The sequence below is a fragment of the Melanostigma gelatinosum genome (assembly GCF_949748355.1).
Source record: "Melanostigma gelatinosum genome assembly, chromosome: 19".
NCBI classification, from domain to species: domain Eukaryota; kingdom Metazoa; phylum Chordata; class Actinopteri; order Perciformes; family Zoarcidae; genus Melanostigma; species Melanostigma gelatinosum.
In genome coordinates, this window is record NC_136652.1 from 18,833,479 (window position 1) to 18,851,344 (window position 17,866).

Below are 17,866 nucleotides of genomic sequence, written 5' to 3' on the forward strand. Positions count from 1 at the left end.
GCTGTAATCACAAGCACACCAGTCACATGACGCAACTTATGCCCTGGAGATATTTGGAAAAGGGTATAGACAGGATGGGGAGAGCCACAGAGAGACAAGAGCGTAGAATGAAAGCAGGAGGAGGAGGAGGAGGAGGGGGGGGGGGGAGGAAGGTACGGGACAGGATTGTGGGAAAGAAGATATCTAAATATGGGTTCAAACCAGCCAAGTGTCTCTGGCACGACGCCGCTGCTGCTAGTCCCAGGCACGGCTCGCTAAGTGATAGAGAAAGTAATTAAGAGAAGCCTGTTCAAGTAGATAGGCCTGTAAAGGAGATTTGAAGAGGGGAACTGATTGTGCATGTCTGATTCCAGCTCTTCAGAGAGTTCTCAGCCCCAAGGCTTAGCTTTCAAAGGGCCGTCTCCCTCCCTGTCTTATTTCTCCGTTTCTTTTTTTCTGTAACATATATCTACAAACAAAATAGAACTCTATATTTTCGCATGTAAAGCACACGTGTGTTTATGGTGGATGTAGGACAGAGAGAGGGGAATTTAGCCTTAATCAAGACATCTATCCCTCTGTCTATATCTAGCCATCCATATCTATTCATCCATCCATCATACAGCTCAATAAATGTTTCCTCTTGCTTTGCATAGGAAATAATGCATTGCTATTTTGACTTGAAAGTTCACATGATGTCGTTTCCAACAGGAATCCCCTTCTGAGTATGGACAGGCTGACAGACATGATAGAGCAACACTGCCACCTTCGATGGGCAGATAAACTTGAAGTCTGCTTGAGTCTGACTTGAGTTGCGTGCTTTGAAAAATGTATTTGTTGACAGTTTTTTTTTGTGTTTTTGTTTATCTCATCCTAAATATTCACTCCATGTTTTTCTATTAGAAGGAAAGCTCCCAATATTTCAGAGAAGTTGGAACAGTGTGTAGCTATAGGGGCACAAACAGACTTATCCCTGATAAATAAAGATTTGTTTACATTTTTTATGCTTTTTTTCATGTTTATGTTTCTCGATGTCAGCGGTGAGAGGACAAAGGCGATATCTTTTTTTTAAACCTTATATATTACTGAATAATATGAATAGAAAAAGTACTTCTTTCTTTTTCTGTGTCTGAAAACAAGCACTGAGAGATTTTATACCATTCTCACATTACATGTTTTATAAAAACAGAATATGATCAACGACTCACCAGTTCTATCTTTACTACGATGACAACATTCTTTAGTCTGAAATAAACAGTCAGATTTGAATGCACAATTTAATGAATAAAACGTAACTCGATCCTAAAAAGGATCTTTTGAATGAAAGTATGTTATGATCATTCTATCATTTTATAATATGATCTTTCAGTAGGTGATCTATTTTTACTTCGGAGAGATTACGAGCATTTTAAGGCCGCTGGAGACTTGAGGATCCATCACTGCTCCATCATCCGAGGTCAGCACCACACCACATGTACTGAACAAGTCTGTCTGTCAGAATTAAAGCTTTCTAAACACTAAGCATGCACATTTGTGTTTGTTTTTTCCCGTTCCTTCAAAATAAAATGCATGCTGTTACATAACAAGGAAAAAAAGAATCTTGGGTTACTTCAGTGATTTTATTTAGTCAGAAACCTCGTTAACACTTTAGTGCAGTCTCTGTTCATTCACTGTGTTAAAATCATTTGGAAAATGTAACGCAGGGTTTTAAATGTCGACTATTGAGGCCTGTGTTATACGTTACTCTGCAGATAATTCAGTCTGGTACAGTAAGTGGTGAAGTGAAAACTACAACATTTCCTCCGGAAAGTAGAGGAGTGAAATAATTAAGTATCTTAACTTTATTCGGCTTCTCGAGATAAACGCATATAGCTCAAAAACAAACTTTTAAGTACTTTCCTGGATAATAGCAAACTGGTAAAGAAAGACCAACGAAACTAATCTACTGGTGACATCTACTGGAGAAACTGCGGTGTTGATGCAAAAGGTTAAAAAATAAATAAAATAGATCCAACTAAATCCTCAATTGAGCGTCCTCTGCTGGTAAGAAAGTAGACAGGTCAATAGCTCTTGACTTACAGGGTTGCGAAGGTTTCACCCAACTTTCTAAATCACGTTTAAATCAGAAAATTACACTATTTAAAGTGGTTCAGCATATACCAGGCTATAGGCTCATGGGCTGCACATTACAGTCCACTATTATGTAATCGAATGTGTATAACATTAAAGCATACTGTTCGAAGAAAGTCTCTGCATTAAAATGTCTTCCAACAGAATTGAACGACGGTAAATCATGTATCTCCCTTTATCAATAATTTACCAATTGTGCTTAGTAAAGTCCTGTATAATAGAAAAACAGACCACATATTTGTTTTCAGGGTTTCAAATAGCGAGTACGTCGAGTGGGGATGAACATTAAAAGCTATACATAAACGTAAATATATATACATGTTTTTATCCTAATCGTGACCCCGCTCCAATGTATACTGTGTATTTTTCTTATTTGTGTTTTTCTTCTCTTCTTATATTAATCTTTGATATTTTGTTCACATTCTTGCTCAGTATTTGTCTGTTAATACAACTGAGAGAAAATGTAAAAAGCAGTTAATGAAACAAAATCGACTGAAGAGGGGTAGGCTATTGTCTTTATTTAAATAGTCAGCAGATTGGCCCTGATGTCTGCAACAAAACAAAAAAAACTGCATATGTCACGCGTTACACCACTGTCGTAAAACGTTTCTGGCTGCTGTTGCAATGGCGTTTGCTGCGACAGCACTTTCCGGCAGCAGGGAAATTGAGGAGAAAGCAGCGACAAACGTCGCGAGCGGATACGTTATACCCTCAAATGTCTTTGGATTTATGCGATATTCGGTGAACTAACGTGTATATTGATTGTATACACCTTCACCTCGTGGATGAGCTCAGTGTTAAACGTTTTTCAAGCGTGAATCTCCACCTTAATGCGGTGGGATGGCCACAGTGCCGCCTGGGCCTAGTAGCGCACTGCCTGCATCCCCGGCTGATATTTCTCCTTTCCCCGGGGCTGGGAGCGCGGAGCCGGCTGGGCACGACGGTGAGCCGGCCTGTCACAGGGAGGACCGTGTACCCGCCGGTACGGGGAAGACGTCGGAGTCGGTAAGCGAAGTTAACAGGTCGCTTAATTATAAGAAGCAGAAAAACATGCTAGCTCGAGCTAGCCCGGCGGCGCTGCACCTCAAAATGCAAGCCCGAGAGCAGCAGCAGCTAAACGGCTTGTCCGGCCCGTTAGGGGACGCTGACAGCCACCAGCAGCACGCAGGAAACCGGTCTGACAATCCGAGACCGTCCGTGGACAGCTGTGACAGCAGCGGCAGCAATGAGGAGGCTCCAGAAACCGCCAGAAACTACAATGAGCGATGCCAACACGAAGGCCCCTTCTCTAAAAACGGCAGTCACTCTCCCTTAGTTAACGATAGCATGAACGGGATGCCGGGTTTCACGATAACTGAGGCGGCCCACGGACACCCAGGGGACAAAGGGGACGAGGAGTTCGACCTCACGGAGCCGCCGGACGACGCCGGGCCCGGTGGACAGCAGAGCCCCGCAGACCTGCAGCCACCGGCCGCAGAGCTGGCCCGGCTCGACCTCAGCGGGTCTCCGGGCCGAGCGGAAGAGGACAGCCACGGCATCCGCTATGTCCGCTACGAGTCTGAGCTTCAGATGCCGTGGATCATGAGACTGATCACCAAGGACTTGTCTGAGCCTTATTCAATTTACACCTACAGGTACTTCATCCACAACTGGCCGCAGCTCTGCTTTCTGGTGAGTGTGACATTGAAACCATCTCGATACCTGTAGTCACTCAAACACACATCATCTGTAGTCAAAATACACCCAGCCACCCTCCTATAGCTCATGGACTGTGGTTACCTGAGGGTGCATATAACATTATTGGGGCTGGGTGTGACTACCCGCTTTTTGCTTTCCATCAGTGTTTGTCAAGGCAGCCAAACTGCTGAACACACACACACGCAACTTAATTACACACAGGTAAATGTGTGGCTGGCAGCACATTGGTTTTGAAGTTGTATTGTATATGTTAGCAGCTAACACCCACTTTTCTACCACAAAGACTTGACCCTTATCAGTTTTGTGGATTTAAGTCTGAATTAATAGCTGTCAAATCTAGTAAAATGTAACTGACATGACAATATCGTTTGTGGTTCATGTAAGGGTCTTCTGTCCGGTCACATGTACAGCATGCGAAGGTTTTAAACCCTTACATTCCAGTTTTAGTTGAGAGTAATGTGCTGTAAGTCGGTGTTTCCTCTTCTACCGACATTGTCCAGTCAGGGGTTTCCACTTTGACAAACACTGTCCTTTCTGTGTTCATCCTCCAAACCTCAAGGTTGTAAACTCCCTTCCAGTTTCTCTGGACCGATCCATGTCACATAAGAGGAAGTGTCTTGAAAAAAAGGTCAGAGGTCAGCCGGGGAGAACCAGCTGAACTGGCAGGATGACAGGGACTGTAGAGGAGCTGTAGGCTTCTCCCGTTGACACTCGCAGGACCTAAGTGTTGTGTGTGTGTCTGTCACAGGCCATGGTGGAGCAGGAGTGTGTCGGAGCCATCGTATGTAAGCTTGACATGCACAAGAAGATGTTCCGTCGCGGCTACATAGCCATGCTGGCCGTGGACTCGAAACACAGAAGGAAAAGCATCGGTGAGATCTGGACGCTGCGTGTGTCTCGTACAGAACAATTTATTTATATAGCGTCAAATCATAACAGAAGTTCTCTCGAGGTTCATATAGAGCAGTTCTAGACGGTACTCTATAATGTCCAAAAACCCAGCATTCACCTATTAGCAAGCCCTGGGGTGACAGTGTCAAGAGATTATACATAACAGAGAATAAACCTAAAAGTCTTTCCTTTCACGATGTGGAGCCGAGACAAAGTTTCGCAACAGCGTCTTTCGTGCTTTCTCTGACAACCAAATCTCTTGATGCAAATGCAGTATTTAGATAAGTTATACACTCCGGGTTGATGTTTAACACTGTACTTGGACCTGAAGAGACGTGTACTCACTTTATACTATCAGACATCGAGCGTTATTTTATTATTTAAAGTTCGTGTTGTGTTAATTTTCGTGCCGTCACTGACTTGGTCTCTTCTGTTTCAGGTACTAATCTGGTGAAGAAGGCCATCTATGCCATGGTGGAGGGCGACTGTGACGAGGTGAGATGCATAGACTCGTTTAGAGCGTGCTTTAGTAAGTCCAGAGGATATTAAATACTGTTGATACATAAAATACAAACGCATTAAATGATTGAAATACATTTGTCCATTTAGTCCTTGTTTTGGTGTTGGCCTCCGTGCAAGGAACAGTTCTCTCTCCCCGTCCTCTCTCCACTTATCTGATTTTGCTGCTAACCTTGGATTGATTGTCAGCTTCTCTCAGTATTTTCTCTCTACAGACTTTTTCACTCGCTCTGCTTCTCTCTGAACATCCGTATACTGACTCACACTCACACACACAGATCTTCCTCGGACACACAAACCAGAAAGATGGCTGAACTATCCTTCTTGCGACTGCATTACGACGTAATAACGAACCATGTTCTCGATAGCAGTGAATGGAAACAAAAAGCTACTGGGTAGTGGGTCTATATGAGGTACTGATCCATAGTCAGTCAGTGTACAGTTGACTTGACACGACCCTTAGCTTTGAGAGGCAGACTGGAGTACAGGCACGAAAGCAAAGCAATGCACCACTGTGGACGACGGCAGCAGCAAAACATATTTTAGACACCTAAAAGAAAGGCCCACCCCAAAAAACATCAATGTATTTTTAAGTGTACGCTATATTTAGAATATCTTTATCCCTTTACCTTGCCGTGACGGTCGTTTCTGACTGGGACATTAATAAGCATCTCTGCTCTCTTCAAAGCCACCAGCCTCCATTGAGGAAACACAGAAATGTTAGTGTTGTGTCCTGTGCTCTTCAGTCAAAATGTCTGCTCCATGATGCGGATAGACCGCTGTAGCATCCAGACTGGCAGCAGTGGGGAAACAGCTAGCTGAGCTTAGACTAAAGTGTATTTCAACTACTTCAAAACTGTCTCGTTTGCACTTTGTGTGTGTCTATTCAACACGCATGAGACATTGTGGTGTGATCAGCAGCTAGTATGTTCATTGAAGCTATTCTTGACCGACAGCTGACCCTGCAAACTGCGCACATAGCATCTGAGACGTCGGGTGCTTTAACTCATTTACTGTCTTTTTTATTTAATTTATTTGTTAAACCTTTTATTCATCCAGCATAATTCCGTTGAGATTTTAAATCTCCTTAACAAGGAGGTCAGGATGGCAGCGTCAACACATTTTCAGTCCATATAAGGACGAGTACATTCAGTGCTCAATGATCCTAAATCCTGTTTTTAAATCTTGCATTCTTGAAATAATGTAGTTTTAAAATATCCCTGTAGCACACAACAAAAAGTCTGAAAACTTTAAAAGCACTCTCACCAAAAACGGTGACAAAGACTCTTGACTTCTCTCTTGATTTATGAGTTTATGGTCTCGATCGCTGGTTTCAAGTCTTCTTCAAAACAGCATGATGTTCATTTAGTAAATGATGGTATGCTTTAGGACGGGGCTACCTTGCGATTGACAGGTTGCTACCACAGCGTTGTCTGGTCTGGGAGTTGTCAGTGTGTTTTCAGTTCATGAAAGTTAATTGTAATACTTAAGTCGTCCTAAAAATGTATTGTTCGATTGTACTTAGCTCCGCCCTCTTGTGCCACTTCTTGTTCCAAAAAAAAAAAACAAGATGGCGACGGCCACAATTCTGTATTTGAGGCGTCACAGCTGTAGTCCACAAACCAATGGGTGACGTCATGGTGACTATGTCCGCTTCTTACATGCAGTTTTTGGCTAATTTCCAATCATGTAACATTTTCCTTCAATAGGCTGAAACATGCTGTTGGGGTCCACAACAGGCAGTTGTATCTTTTGTGCCAAGTAACAAGGATCAGTCGGTCCACTCGTGTATGAAACTACGCACTGACATGTCCGTCTGTCTGTCCCCAGGTTGTATTGGAGACTGAAATCACCAACAAATCAGCCCTGAAGCTGTACGAGAACTTGGGTTTTGTCAGAGACAAGCGGCTGTTCAGATACTACCTGAACGGAGTGGACGCGCTGCGGCTCAAACTGTGGCTCCGCTAGAGGGCCGAAGAGGGGATGGGTGAGGACGGGACAGCGGGTGCTGTTCACCTCGTACGCTATCGGCTTGACAGCCTCAGCTCAGCCCTGGTCATTTCACTCGTGTACACACACACACACACACACGCACACACACCTGTGTATGCATAGACATACAAACCCTCTTTTTTTTTTTTTGTCCCTGACCTCTGAAAAACTGTTGTTTAGGCAGAAACAGACTGACATCCCACCTGATCTTCTCATGAAGGGGCCCCTGATACTTTCTGTGACCCGGAGGGTGTCTGGAGGGTCCATCAAGCTTGGATGGACCCCCCAGAGGAGAGGGCTCCTCACCAAGTCCTCCTGCAGAACACGGGACAAAAACAGACTTCAACTAAACAGCAACACGTGAAACAAGGAAGCGGGGCAGTAAAAGAAGAAAAGAAAAAAAAACTGCTGGGAAGAAAATATTTGTGGAGTTTATTTTTGTGTTTCTTTTTAACCTTGTGAGTTGGGGGGGGGGAGGGTGAAGCTATAGTGTGTGTGCATGTGTGTGTGTGTGTGTGTGTCCCCGGTCTGAGGCTAACCCTCCGAAACCCCCTTTCCTGTGTTTGGTGTTATCATATTGGTGCAGAGCAGAAACAAATCACTCCATTAGCACCGCCTTGTTACTTCAGTGTCCTTCACTAAATCTCTCATCATCAAACCCCGACAGTATGTGCCAGCAGTTCGATTTTGTTCTTCCTATTTTCTGCAGATCAGAACTTGTTTATTTCCCCCGAATGCACTGCCAGCTGCTGCAAAATCCCCCAAAAAGGAGATAATTGATTCGTTTAAAGAGACTCCTTGCCTCCTTACTCCTTTTATTATTTCTTTTTTGATTATTCGTCTGTTCTCCTCGATGCAAGTGCCACTCGATCCATCAGACGAGCTTGCTAACGGGCTTCACGCCGAAGCCTCGGCACCAGACCGGAGGCGAAGTGTTGCGTAATGCTGGAGTCCTGTTTGAGTATGGTGTCTGTGTTTGTCTCTTGGTGGGGAAAAAAAAAAGGACGACAGACGAAGTATTCTCAGCAGATTATATTTTATTGTTTTTGTTTAGATTGTCAAATATACACCTGTATAACCTCACGCTGCTCATAAGCAGCTGAGCCCACGATGCACTTGCCCGGTGCCCTAAACTCGATGCACAACCAACCTCGCTAAAACATCTTCAGATCTCCAGACGTCTCGGATGCACCCGGACGTTCCAATCCACGCTCATTTTGCTTCAACCGCTTTTGTTTTCTCCTTTTTCTTAAAAGTAATATGAACAAAGGTCAGATGAACTTCTTTGGAAATTGCTGCAGTGTGTATGTGTCCGTGTGAATGTGTCCCTGTTAGTTCTGACAATGGTGTTGATCTGTTAGACCTTTATTTCTCTACCTTCAGAGGCCCCCGCACAGGAAAAACAGCATAGCCTTTTGATGTGCCGTGATTTGTTCCGGCCCTAATGAGGACGACCGGAAGTAACAAAACACACACTTCATTTTTTAGTGCTCGCTATGACAGAACGGGCAGGAGACAAGTTAATAAACCCTTAAAGCAGCTTTGATCTTTTTAAAGTCAAATCCACAAAAAACAACCTCCATCACGGGTTGTTAATGCAATTTTATGTCAACTTCAAATGATGCAATTGGACATCTGCATGCTTTTATCAAACAAAAGTCTGCAGCAAACGTTGATGGTCGTCGGATGTTTTAATGATTCACTGTCTCATGAGTGACACCACGACGTTCATGTTGTGGGTTGAAGACCAGCTGAGGTGTCTCCTCCCTGGAGCCCAGGACTGAAAGAGAGAGTAGATGTCCACAGAGTTGCCACCTTCATAACAGTGTGTGTGTGTGTGTGTGTGTGTGTGTGTGTGTGCGTGCGTGCGTGCATGCATGTGGAACAAAGGATCAGAAGACCTATTCTTTTTTTTTTTTCAGATTTGTAGACGAGTGTTCTATTCCTTGGATATAATGAGAGCATGTTTATTTTTTTTTGGTTGAATTATCTGTTGGGAAGGCGGGTGGGGGCGGTTTGGGTTGATTTTTGTCAGATTTGATTTTTAATTTCTGTGCTACTTCAGCCCATCCAGAGTCGTAACAAGTATTTTGAGCGTTTCGAAATGGGCAAAAACCTGCTCTACACCATCACCGACTTTTACTGCTCATCTGATGCTGTTTAAATGTAAGTTATCACCCCGTGTAAACTCCCCCTGGTTTATTTTGGAGGTTTAAATCTTCTGCCCCTGTGTTTGGACACTTGTCTCCTCCGTGTCCCCCTCACTGTCCGGCCTTTTTCTTCTTGAACACGGTGACTACTGATGGATGAAAGGACAGGATCGGTAACACCTTACAGAGTGAACCCGTCTTCAAACCAGCTGTCACAATGTATGAGGAGGCGTTTTAGATTTTGACGGAAATGTGTCTGTTAAATTTTTTTTTTTTTTGTTGGTTTAACTCCTGTGAAACTGGCAGTTCCTTGTGGGCATTACAGCCTGTCACAAAGAGCCGAAGGGCTCCGTTTAGCTTATGATCACAGACTGAAGGGCTTTGTCGTCGATATCAATTCGTAGCCACGGCCTGCGGTGTTGCACAGCTCTCTCTGGCGATGCATTTGGAATAAGTCTTGACTTCACACGCCAGTTCAGTGTTCGCAGATGTCGGAGGCAGTTTCTTTCCTCCTCCTGGACGTCCGCTGTGATATGCAGTTGGTGTATTATAACAATCAACCTTGCTTCTCTGTCCTCACCTGGGGCGACATCTGCCATCCTACAATTCTAGTTTCACAACTATAAACTCTCCCAGAAACCAGTTTGCTGGTCAGACAAACCAGCTGTTTTGGCTGTCACGCTGCACCACAAAAAGAAAGCTGTGGTCCCGTCAAACAACCACAAAGTGGAGCGCAAAAGATTTTTCTGCATGTCACATGTCTGTTTCCCCTGTTCCTCTTCCCCGTCCCCTCTCTTGATTTTGATCTGGAAATGTCCGATAGCTTTTATTTAATGTGGAAAAAGAACACAGAAATAAATTATTTGATTTTTTTAATGCTGTAAACTGAGTTATCGTGTCTGCTGTCTGGAGTGGTCTTCATTTAAAGCAGAATGTTATAAGAACGAGTCACAATCAGACCTCTGAGAGAATTGTTTATTTGATCACGTTTTCATATCTACATAAAGAGACAAAAAAATGTCCACTATTTTACACCCACACGTACTCTAAACCAGTGTTATTGCAAATAAACAGGCATATGTACATGACGCTTATCAGATGGCTTGTGAAGTTACAGAAGACATATTTCCTTTGAACAAAGACTTTGTATTGAAGACGTTGGTGTTACAAACATGGCTCAAAGAGCAGCTTTCAGATATTTTTTGCATCTTTTCTGTCTGAACTACAGACCTTTTTATGACATAATCTCCTCTTTTTCCTTAAAACGTAACAACTGGATTTGACTACATATACACGTCACATATGTGATTCCCGTGAGGAGTCTTGTCTTCTGTATCTGTCCTCGTCTGAACCGGATTAAAGCACAAACGTCACGATTGTGCAAAAAAAATGTCATCCACTTGTGAACATATGAACTTCTTGTCTTCAATGTTTGTGCTTTTCCAGCCAACAGAAACCGTTCATTCATTAGACGTCTCTGCTACGGGCAGAGTGTATGAATAGACCTACGAGTCATGCACTTTAAAAAAAGAAGAAAGTGGCAAAAGAATGACTTCTATCAGTTATATTGTACATCACAATCTGTTTTATGCTACATACTTTTATAGATTCATGGTATTTTGTATGTGCGTCTCACAGTAACTTAAATAAACGAATGCCTTTGAATACAACATTTACATTTCCGCAAAAGTCACATTTAAACGAAGGAGTAATTTAGATGGTTTCTTTCTAACTCGGCAAGAAAGCAAAAATGTTTCTTTAAATATCCTAGATGTGTGGCAAGAAATAAAACTTTATTTACACTGAAACGACTGACGTCAGCTACATATACAGTACATATATATTTACATTGTTTATGTAATGTAACTCTTCTCCAGCCCTTTTTTATTTTTTATTACTTGACAGAAAACTGCTGTCCCACACGTTTCCCTCCACACTTCCATCCTGCCAAAACCCTGCTCATTTTTATGTCAAAGTGCATCACGCCAGCTCTTCCTAACAGAGTCGACATCACCTGACGACGTTCAGAAAAGTGCTCACATTGGTGCTTTCGTAAGAGAGGGCATTCAAAGCTGACCGTGAGTGCCGATTGTGCTCTACAGGCCACTGAGTCACACTCTGGATCAGATGAGTCACAGACCAGACAGCCCGGTGATTGGAGATGCGGTAGTCATTGCGATGGGGGGTGTTTGCAGAGCCTCCGTTACGGGAGCATCGGCCATTGGTCACGGACGAAAGGGGCCCCAGGGGGCCTCGTCAGAATTCGTCCTCGGAGCTGTCGGCCAGCAGCATGGCCTGGTCCTGAAGGCTGGTCCCGGGCTCTCGAGGTTGCTGGGGAGGAAGAATGAACTTAACAAGTGGAATAAGTGATATGTGATAAATAGAAGCGGGCTATACTGACCTCTGGCTGCCGGACCTTCCTCCTCTGGTGTTTGAAGCTGTTCCTCCTCTTGCGGTAAATCATGCGGATGCTGTAGAGGGCGCCGACGATGAGCAAGGCCCCGGTGATGCCGATGCCCACGGGGGCCAACATCCCAGACACATAACCCGCCTGTCGAGGTAGAAAACACCGACTTCAAAGCGGAGCGGAGTCGTCAACAAGACTAATCCAAGCAATCTTTCTTATACTCCCAACGGATGAGAATAGAGAATGTAGCCGGCTTCATCCAAAACATCATTCAGTCAGGGAGCAAAGGAAGCTGACATGTTGAGGGCAGCAGGGGGCGGTCTTACCTTTTCTCTGATCAGCTCTACCCAGCTCCTCACTGGAAGAAAAGAGCCACAGGTTTACCACTGTTTCCCTCTTATTCTCTTATTATATGATTCACTGTGTTGAATTCTAGGGAGATGATTCAGAAACCACGTTCGCTTACTCAACCCCTGGTTGCGTTGAACCCAGACGGGGGGCGGGGGGATGAGGCTGTACGGGGGCCGCGTTGACGATGTTTTAGGTGTTTCTGTTAGGTCCTCCTCGCTCTCGTCCTCCACCGATTCCTCAGAGATCTCATCGTCTTCATCTGGCTCCTCTGCCGGGAATACAAAATAAAAATAAAATCTATTCAGCCAGCCAAGAAAATATCACATTTATGATTCAAGATCAATAAAACTCTCCTCACCCTCAGACTCCATCTCCTCCAAACCTGATCTGGATTTGTGCTCCGGATGATGGGTTGCCATGGTTACCGTTGTCATAGCATGCTGGAAGGATGAGGAGGAGGAGGGGCCGGCGGTGGGCAAGCGCTCCTCGAGGTTCGGTGTCCTCGCAGCACCTTTACGTCGCAAATCACACGGTCCCAAAGAGAGAGAGAGAGAGAGCGAGAGAGAGCGAGAGAGAGAGAGAGAGCGAGCGAGAGAGAGCGAGAGAGAGAGAGAGAGAGAGCGAGAGAGAGCGAGAGACAATGTCACTCCACTGTGTGCAACTGAAACTCCCAGCTCAGCTGAGACTTCAGGTCAACTTGTGTTGCATGTTTTAGTGATTTAAGACGTGCAAAGCGTGAACGTTGGAGGAGTTAATTCTCTGAGAGCCTCGTGTTGACATTGAGATTCATCATTCTGGTTCATGCCACATCACCTCTCTCAGACTGATCCTCAGCTCCGCCTTGCAGCTGTGACACAGACGGACCCGAGGAGCCGATTGGCTCCAGGAGCTCCCCGCCAGACGTCTGCCAAGGTGACGTCCAGTCTAGCATCAGCAGGGATGGGGCGTGCGAGGGACCGGGCACCCGTGTGACCGCCACCGCTTCTGATGTGACGTCTTCAAACGGCTCGAAGATGAGAGGGAGTGCCTCAGACGACATGGTGCCCTCTGTGGCCTCATCCTGAGACGGTGGGACCGCAGTGTCCACTGTGATTGTGTCAAACACAGAGACCGAGTGAGGGTCAGCATGTGTAGCGTGTGGTATTTAAGTTACAAAAGGGCAGAATTGTTTGGTGAAATACTGCAGTCTGAAAGTGTGTGTGGTCGTGCTAGGTTCAGTCAAGTAAATGAGAGCAAATTAATGAAGGTTTCTTAGCACCCAACTCTGTCGACAGCTAAAATAAAAGACTTCTTCTGTTGCAAAGCAGAAACTGTATTCAGCACACATATAGCAGTGTACAGCTTTTTCAAAGAGGTACCTCTTGTGACATGCAGTTTTCTTATTAGAAGCACTTGCACTCTCTCAGAGCCGAGTTCACGGTGCAGCTAAGACACAATGAAAGGAGGATTGTTTGAAAAATGGTTCTTTCTAGATAAGAGGCGACCACAGAGGGGGCTGTCACCGGGGAAACTGCCTGCATGTCTCTCAGGCGTTTCCTTTCGTCCAAAGCATTTCTAACGTTGGCTGAAAATGCTTACAATCCTGTTATATAATGCTGTTTTGGGAATTCAGTTGTTTTTTTTTGTCAGCTTCCTTTCTATTGGGAGGAAGCTTCATCAAACAGACAATCCCCGAATGGACAGCGGGAATACATATTGGCTCAGACAGACTTCTTTAATCCATTTCCCTCTGCCTCTGAATAATAATCTGCCTGTTTCTTTACAATAGTCTGGATGGGGAGTGTGAAGGGTGGGAAAGAAGGCGAGGCAGTTTGAGGGGGAATATATAGATAGAGAGAAGAAGGGGTTGAATCCTCCCACGACTTGTATAACGCACCACTCCACCAGCCCATAGCAGTTGTGTGTGTTCTCTGTTTTACTTCCTTTTCTTTCTTTTTTTTTTTTTACAGGCTGGAGTCAGGAATAGAAAGTAATTAGACTGCCAGCTGGGGTTCAAAGTGGAGCGTGGAAAAGCGGGCGTCTTTTCTTTGCCAATCATCAAAGGCAATCTCTGCAGATGTGTCGTTTTCATTTCCGCCTCATTTTTAATGAAGCCTCCTGAAACCGTGCAAACTCCAGCGAGCCAGAATATACATATATATATATATATATATATATATATATATATATATATATATATATATAATATGTTGTGGAAGAAAGTCTTCCAGGGTGACAATGACTGCCGAGCATTACCTTACACCAGGGATTCTGTGTGCTTTAAGTTGGGACATGTTGAATAAGGGATTATAGAAAAAAAAGGTACATTTCCCATCAACATTAATTACGCTTCTAATTGTTCTGACTTACCTCCACTGGGCCGAGCCGCCTCCGTCCACAGGCTTTCTCCATCCTCTCTGGGCATCAGGTTTGGTCCAATTTCAGGTAACAAGGGGTCTGGGAGGGAGGCCATCGTTTCATCATGGCCCCAAATCGACAAAAGTGTGGAGGTCCGAGGGGAGACAAAGACCGTGGGAGGGATGGAGCTGTGGGAGGCTAGTGTCTGGATCGGTGCGCCAGGATTTGGAGGTTCTGTAGTGGATGGCAAGCTTGTTTCTGGGTCTAGTTTTGTCTGGTCCTCCTCACCTTGGTCTTTGGCCTCCCTGGCTGTGATGCTCAGCTGTGGGCCCTCTGATGAGGAGGCTAAAAATCCATCTCTCGCTGTACTCACTGCTGTGTCCAACAGCTTTCTCCCACCTGTAGGACTTAACACAGGCTGATTGTCGACAGCTATGTCCTCCTGTCTGACGTCGGGATCAACAGACAGCACCGCAGCTGCCTCCGTCTGTCCTTGATCGTCTCCCATCTCAGATGAGCTCCCAAACGTCTTTACCCCGCTGCTTTGGCTCCATGCCTCTCCGTCGGCCTCACTCGGCCCAGATCTTCCACCAAAGCTGTCCCCGTTTTCCGTCTGCGTCACTGGATCCATCCCCTCAGGTCGTCCATGTGGGCCAGCCCCTCCTACTGCACCTACATTCAATATCAGGCCAGTTCCAAGCTCTGTGTCTGAGGGTTCAGACTTTACATCTGTTGTGTGCATTGTCCCAACAGTTGTAACTGAGCTGTCCTGTGTGGGCGGGCAGTTTGGGAGGTGGACAGGGGTCCCACAGACACAGAGACAGGTCCCAGCCAGCAGGAGGCGATGGAGCCTCCCAGACATCAGCATCTCGGTCTCGTCTCAGTGCCTGCTGAGAGTGGACACAAATGATGAATGCTAATAGGCTCAACTGAGGTGTGAACAGTCTCTGCCTGCAACTTCAACACCCAGCAGACACATGGACAGAGAGACAAAGCAGAGATGGTGGTGGGAAGAAAGATAGGTGAGAATAAGAAAGTTGTGCAGCTGCAGATGAAAGGGTCAGAATGCAAAGTGTATAGAACTTGACACAGCCTGTGATAACCACAGAGAACAGGATTTACTGTGCATGTCTACATGCCTTTGCTTTCATGCCGTGGTTGCACAGTTTTTGAATAATTCACATACAATTCCCTATTTCATCACACTAACTGCTCATTTGGTGTTACCAGAAGGAAATGTTGGGCACACGCACAGAGGGAGAGAATCTGACACAGCAATCCTTAGCACCCCCTCCGCAATTCACCTATAAATAGCACCAGGTTTTCTATCCTCTACAGATGGATCCGTGACTGTTTGAATCACACAAACCTGCAAAGCGGAAATTTTCAAACATGCACGCGCATTGTCAAAGGCTGAATTGGATCGGAAAACGAAGCAAACAGTTGTGCGTGGCGCAATTTGTTGCTTGACGTGACGCGACAGCGATGATCACCTAACAAGCGGTCGCTGACACGCCTGGTGTTCACATGGTGACACCGCTTTCATGTTGTCTGAGTCAGACAAACGTCTGAGAGAAATGATCATCCAGCCCAGTCCAACAATGTCACAACGCAACCCACTTCTCTGTCTGCGCACCTCCCCTGTGATCAATACAGAGAACAGACAGTATGCCCATGCAGTCCACCGCCTGTCAACATAATGGCTCGAGCATTTCCACCGCAAACATATTCACGCTGCGGAATGATCGCACTGGGGCTAATCACAGCCTCGCAGAGACTACAATGCATTCCCTTAAATCGCATCATCCATCACACTGTGGCTGTGAGAGCGAAATGCATATTGGTAAAAATTTAAGTCGCGTAAAATAAATACCTTCCAGAGTTCATGACGGATCGCTGTGCCTGGAGGACGCAGAGTTTCTCTTGCAGTGTGCAAAAAAAACAAACACACGAAAAGAGTCAGTTCGTACGGACACAAATGCAGGAGAGTCAAGTGTGGAAAAGCTGAAGGAGAGGCTTGTTGTTGTGCAGCTTGGCGTCACTGACTGGAAGTCTTCTCTACGTACGTCCGCCTGCTTCAGAACAGAAGTGCTGCCACCAAATGTTTAAAATCTGCAGAATTTAGGCAAATTGTCGTCTTTGAAATCGGCTTTATATAAGCATCTATTCCCTGTTGTATAATCATCATTGGTTCCTTTTGTCGTTGTCTTTCCCAAAGAGTCGTCTGAGGCTCCTGGTGGTGCTGAATGGACAGCTCCCTAACCTCAAGTTAAAGGTCAGCGGGGACCAGAGAAGAAGAGAACTGTCATGTTTCTTGAAAATATAACATTCAACTTTTTATTGCTCAAATTTCACCAACTCTGTTACAACAGGCGCAGATTACTTTTGAGGTTTAAAATAGCTTTAATGCATACATTAGGTTAGAAAGCATGTTTGAAGTTCTTCATCGTCATGGCACATCAATTACACAGAAGGCAAGTCTTTGGAAAGAAAATAAAATCTTAGATCTCAGGCTCCCTCCAACAATGCTCATTAAATAAGTATACAAATAAAAATTTGGCAAGTAAAAAATAGAATCTGTAGTGCAGAAATTAAAATATTGGGATACATTGTATTCTATATAATGCTAATCCAACACTAACATTCCATTATGAAAATGAGAAAATAGGCTACTTATAGAAATAAATAATTGTTTTGTTTCATTGATTCATTCTCTGTGACCGCTTCAGTTAGCACAGTTATTCCTAAATAGAGCAGAAATCCAGCATGTGTGTACATGAGCACTTACTATAGGAAGTAGGTGACACACTGACAGTTAATGATATGGCAATGTGGTATGGTAACTGAATAATAGATTGTTTAATTATTTGCTTGTTTTTCCAACTGATATTTATGACTACTGTGGGGACAGAGATATCCTTCATATTTAAACATTTCATGGACAGCCCGGCAAAGCTGGAGTGTACTCAGAGTTGGGTTTCGCCTGTAGACTATGAAATATGGTTGGGGCACACAGAAAAAGTCCCAGTCACCCCCTCTGGTGCTCCAGTGAGGTGGCACCATCACCATCCATGGTTTACATCTGTGTATTGTCAATAGTTCTAAGAGATAATCAATATACGTTTTTAAGAAACGTTTTTATCACTTCTATCCATGTATTATTCATTTTCATTCAATTAAATTGTATTACATCTTAAATTTTACCAGCCTGTACATCACATGGTTTTTCAATGGTTCAAAGAAGACATTTGTATACAATACACAATGTAACACAGCACAATAATATATCTGACATATAAAACAGTAAAATTATGTTATCTGATATGCTTTGAATATACTATTTCTTAAGTTTGTTTGAGTTTTACTTTATGGATTTAAAAAGTCTGCATTTCGTTGATTCATCTGAAATGTT

General features: G+C 44.4%; 2 protein-coding genes across 2 annotated transcripts; one reads left to right on the forward strand and one right to left on the reverse strand.

The window, feature by feature from the left end:
• The first annotated feature begins 2,793 nt into the window (after positions 1-2,793).
• naa30 (N-alpha-acetyltransferase 30, NatC catalytic subunit) lies at positions 2,794-10,238 on the forward strand. Its single transcript, XM_079291334.1, has 4 exons — positions 2,794-3,780; positions 4,556-4,679; positions 5,138-5,193; positions 7,048-10,238. Exons 1-4 carry the CDS (start codon positions 2,950-2,952, stop codon positions 7,183-7,185), a joined length of 1,149 nt encoding a protein of 382 aa, XP_079147460.1. The 5' UTR covers positions 2,794-2,949; the 3' UTR covers positions 7,186-10,238.
• A 1,328-nt stretch (positions 10,239-11,566) lies between these two features.
• Positions 11,567-15,085, reverse strand: armh4 (armadillo like helical domain containing 4; the record flags this gene model as incomplete). Its single annotated transcript, XM_079291220.1, has 7 exons — positions 11,567-11,690; positions 11,761-11,910; positions 12,093-12,124; positions 12,233-12,385; positions 12,476-12,628; positions 12,931-13,203; positions 14,467-15,085. 7 exons carry the CDS (start codon positions 15,083-15,085, stop codon positions 11,616-11,618), a joined length of 1,455 nt encoding a protein of 484 aa, XP_079147346.1. The 3' UTR covers positions 11,567-11,615.
• Between the last annotated feature and the right edge of the window lie 2,781 nt (positions 15,086-17,866).

Bases quoted from the DNA above. Each gene is read 5' to 3' on its own strand.
- naa30 (XM_079291334.1), top strand. From the start codon at position 2,950: ATGGCCACAGTGCCGCCTGGGCCTAGTAGCGCACTGCCTGCATCCCCG. The intron at 3,781-4,555 runs GTGAGTGTGACA...TGTCTGTCACAG, and splicing joins GGCCGCAGCTCTGCTTTCTG to GCCATGGTGGAGCAGGAGTG. The intron at 4,680-5,137 runs GTGAGATCTGGA...CTTCTGTTTCAG, and splicing joins ACACAGAAGGAAAAGCATCG to GTACTAATCTGGTGAAGAAG.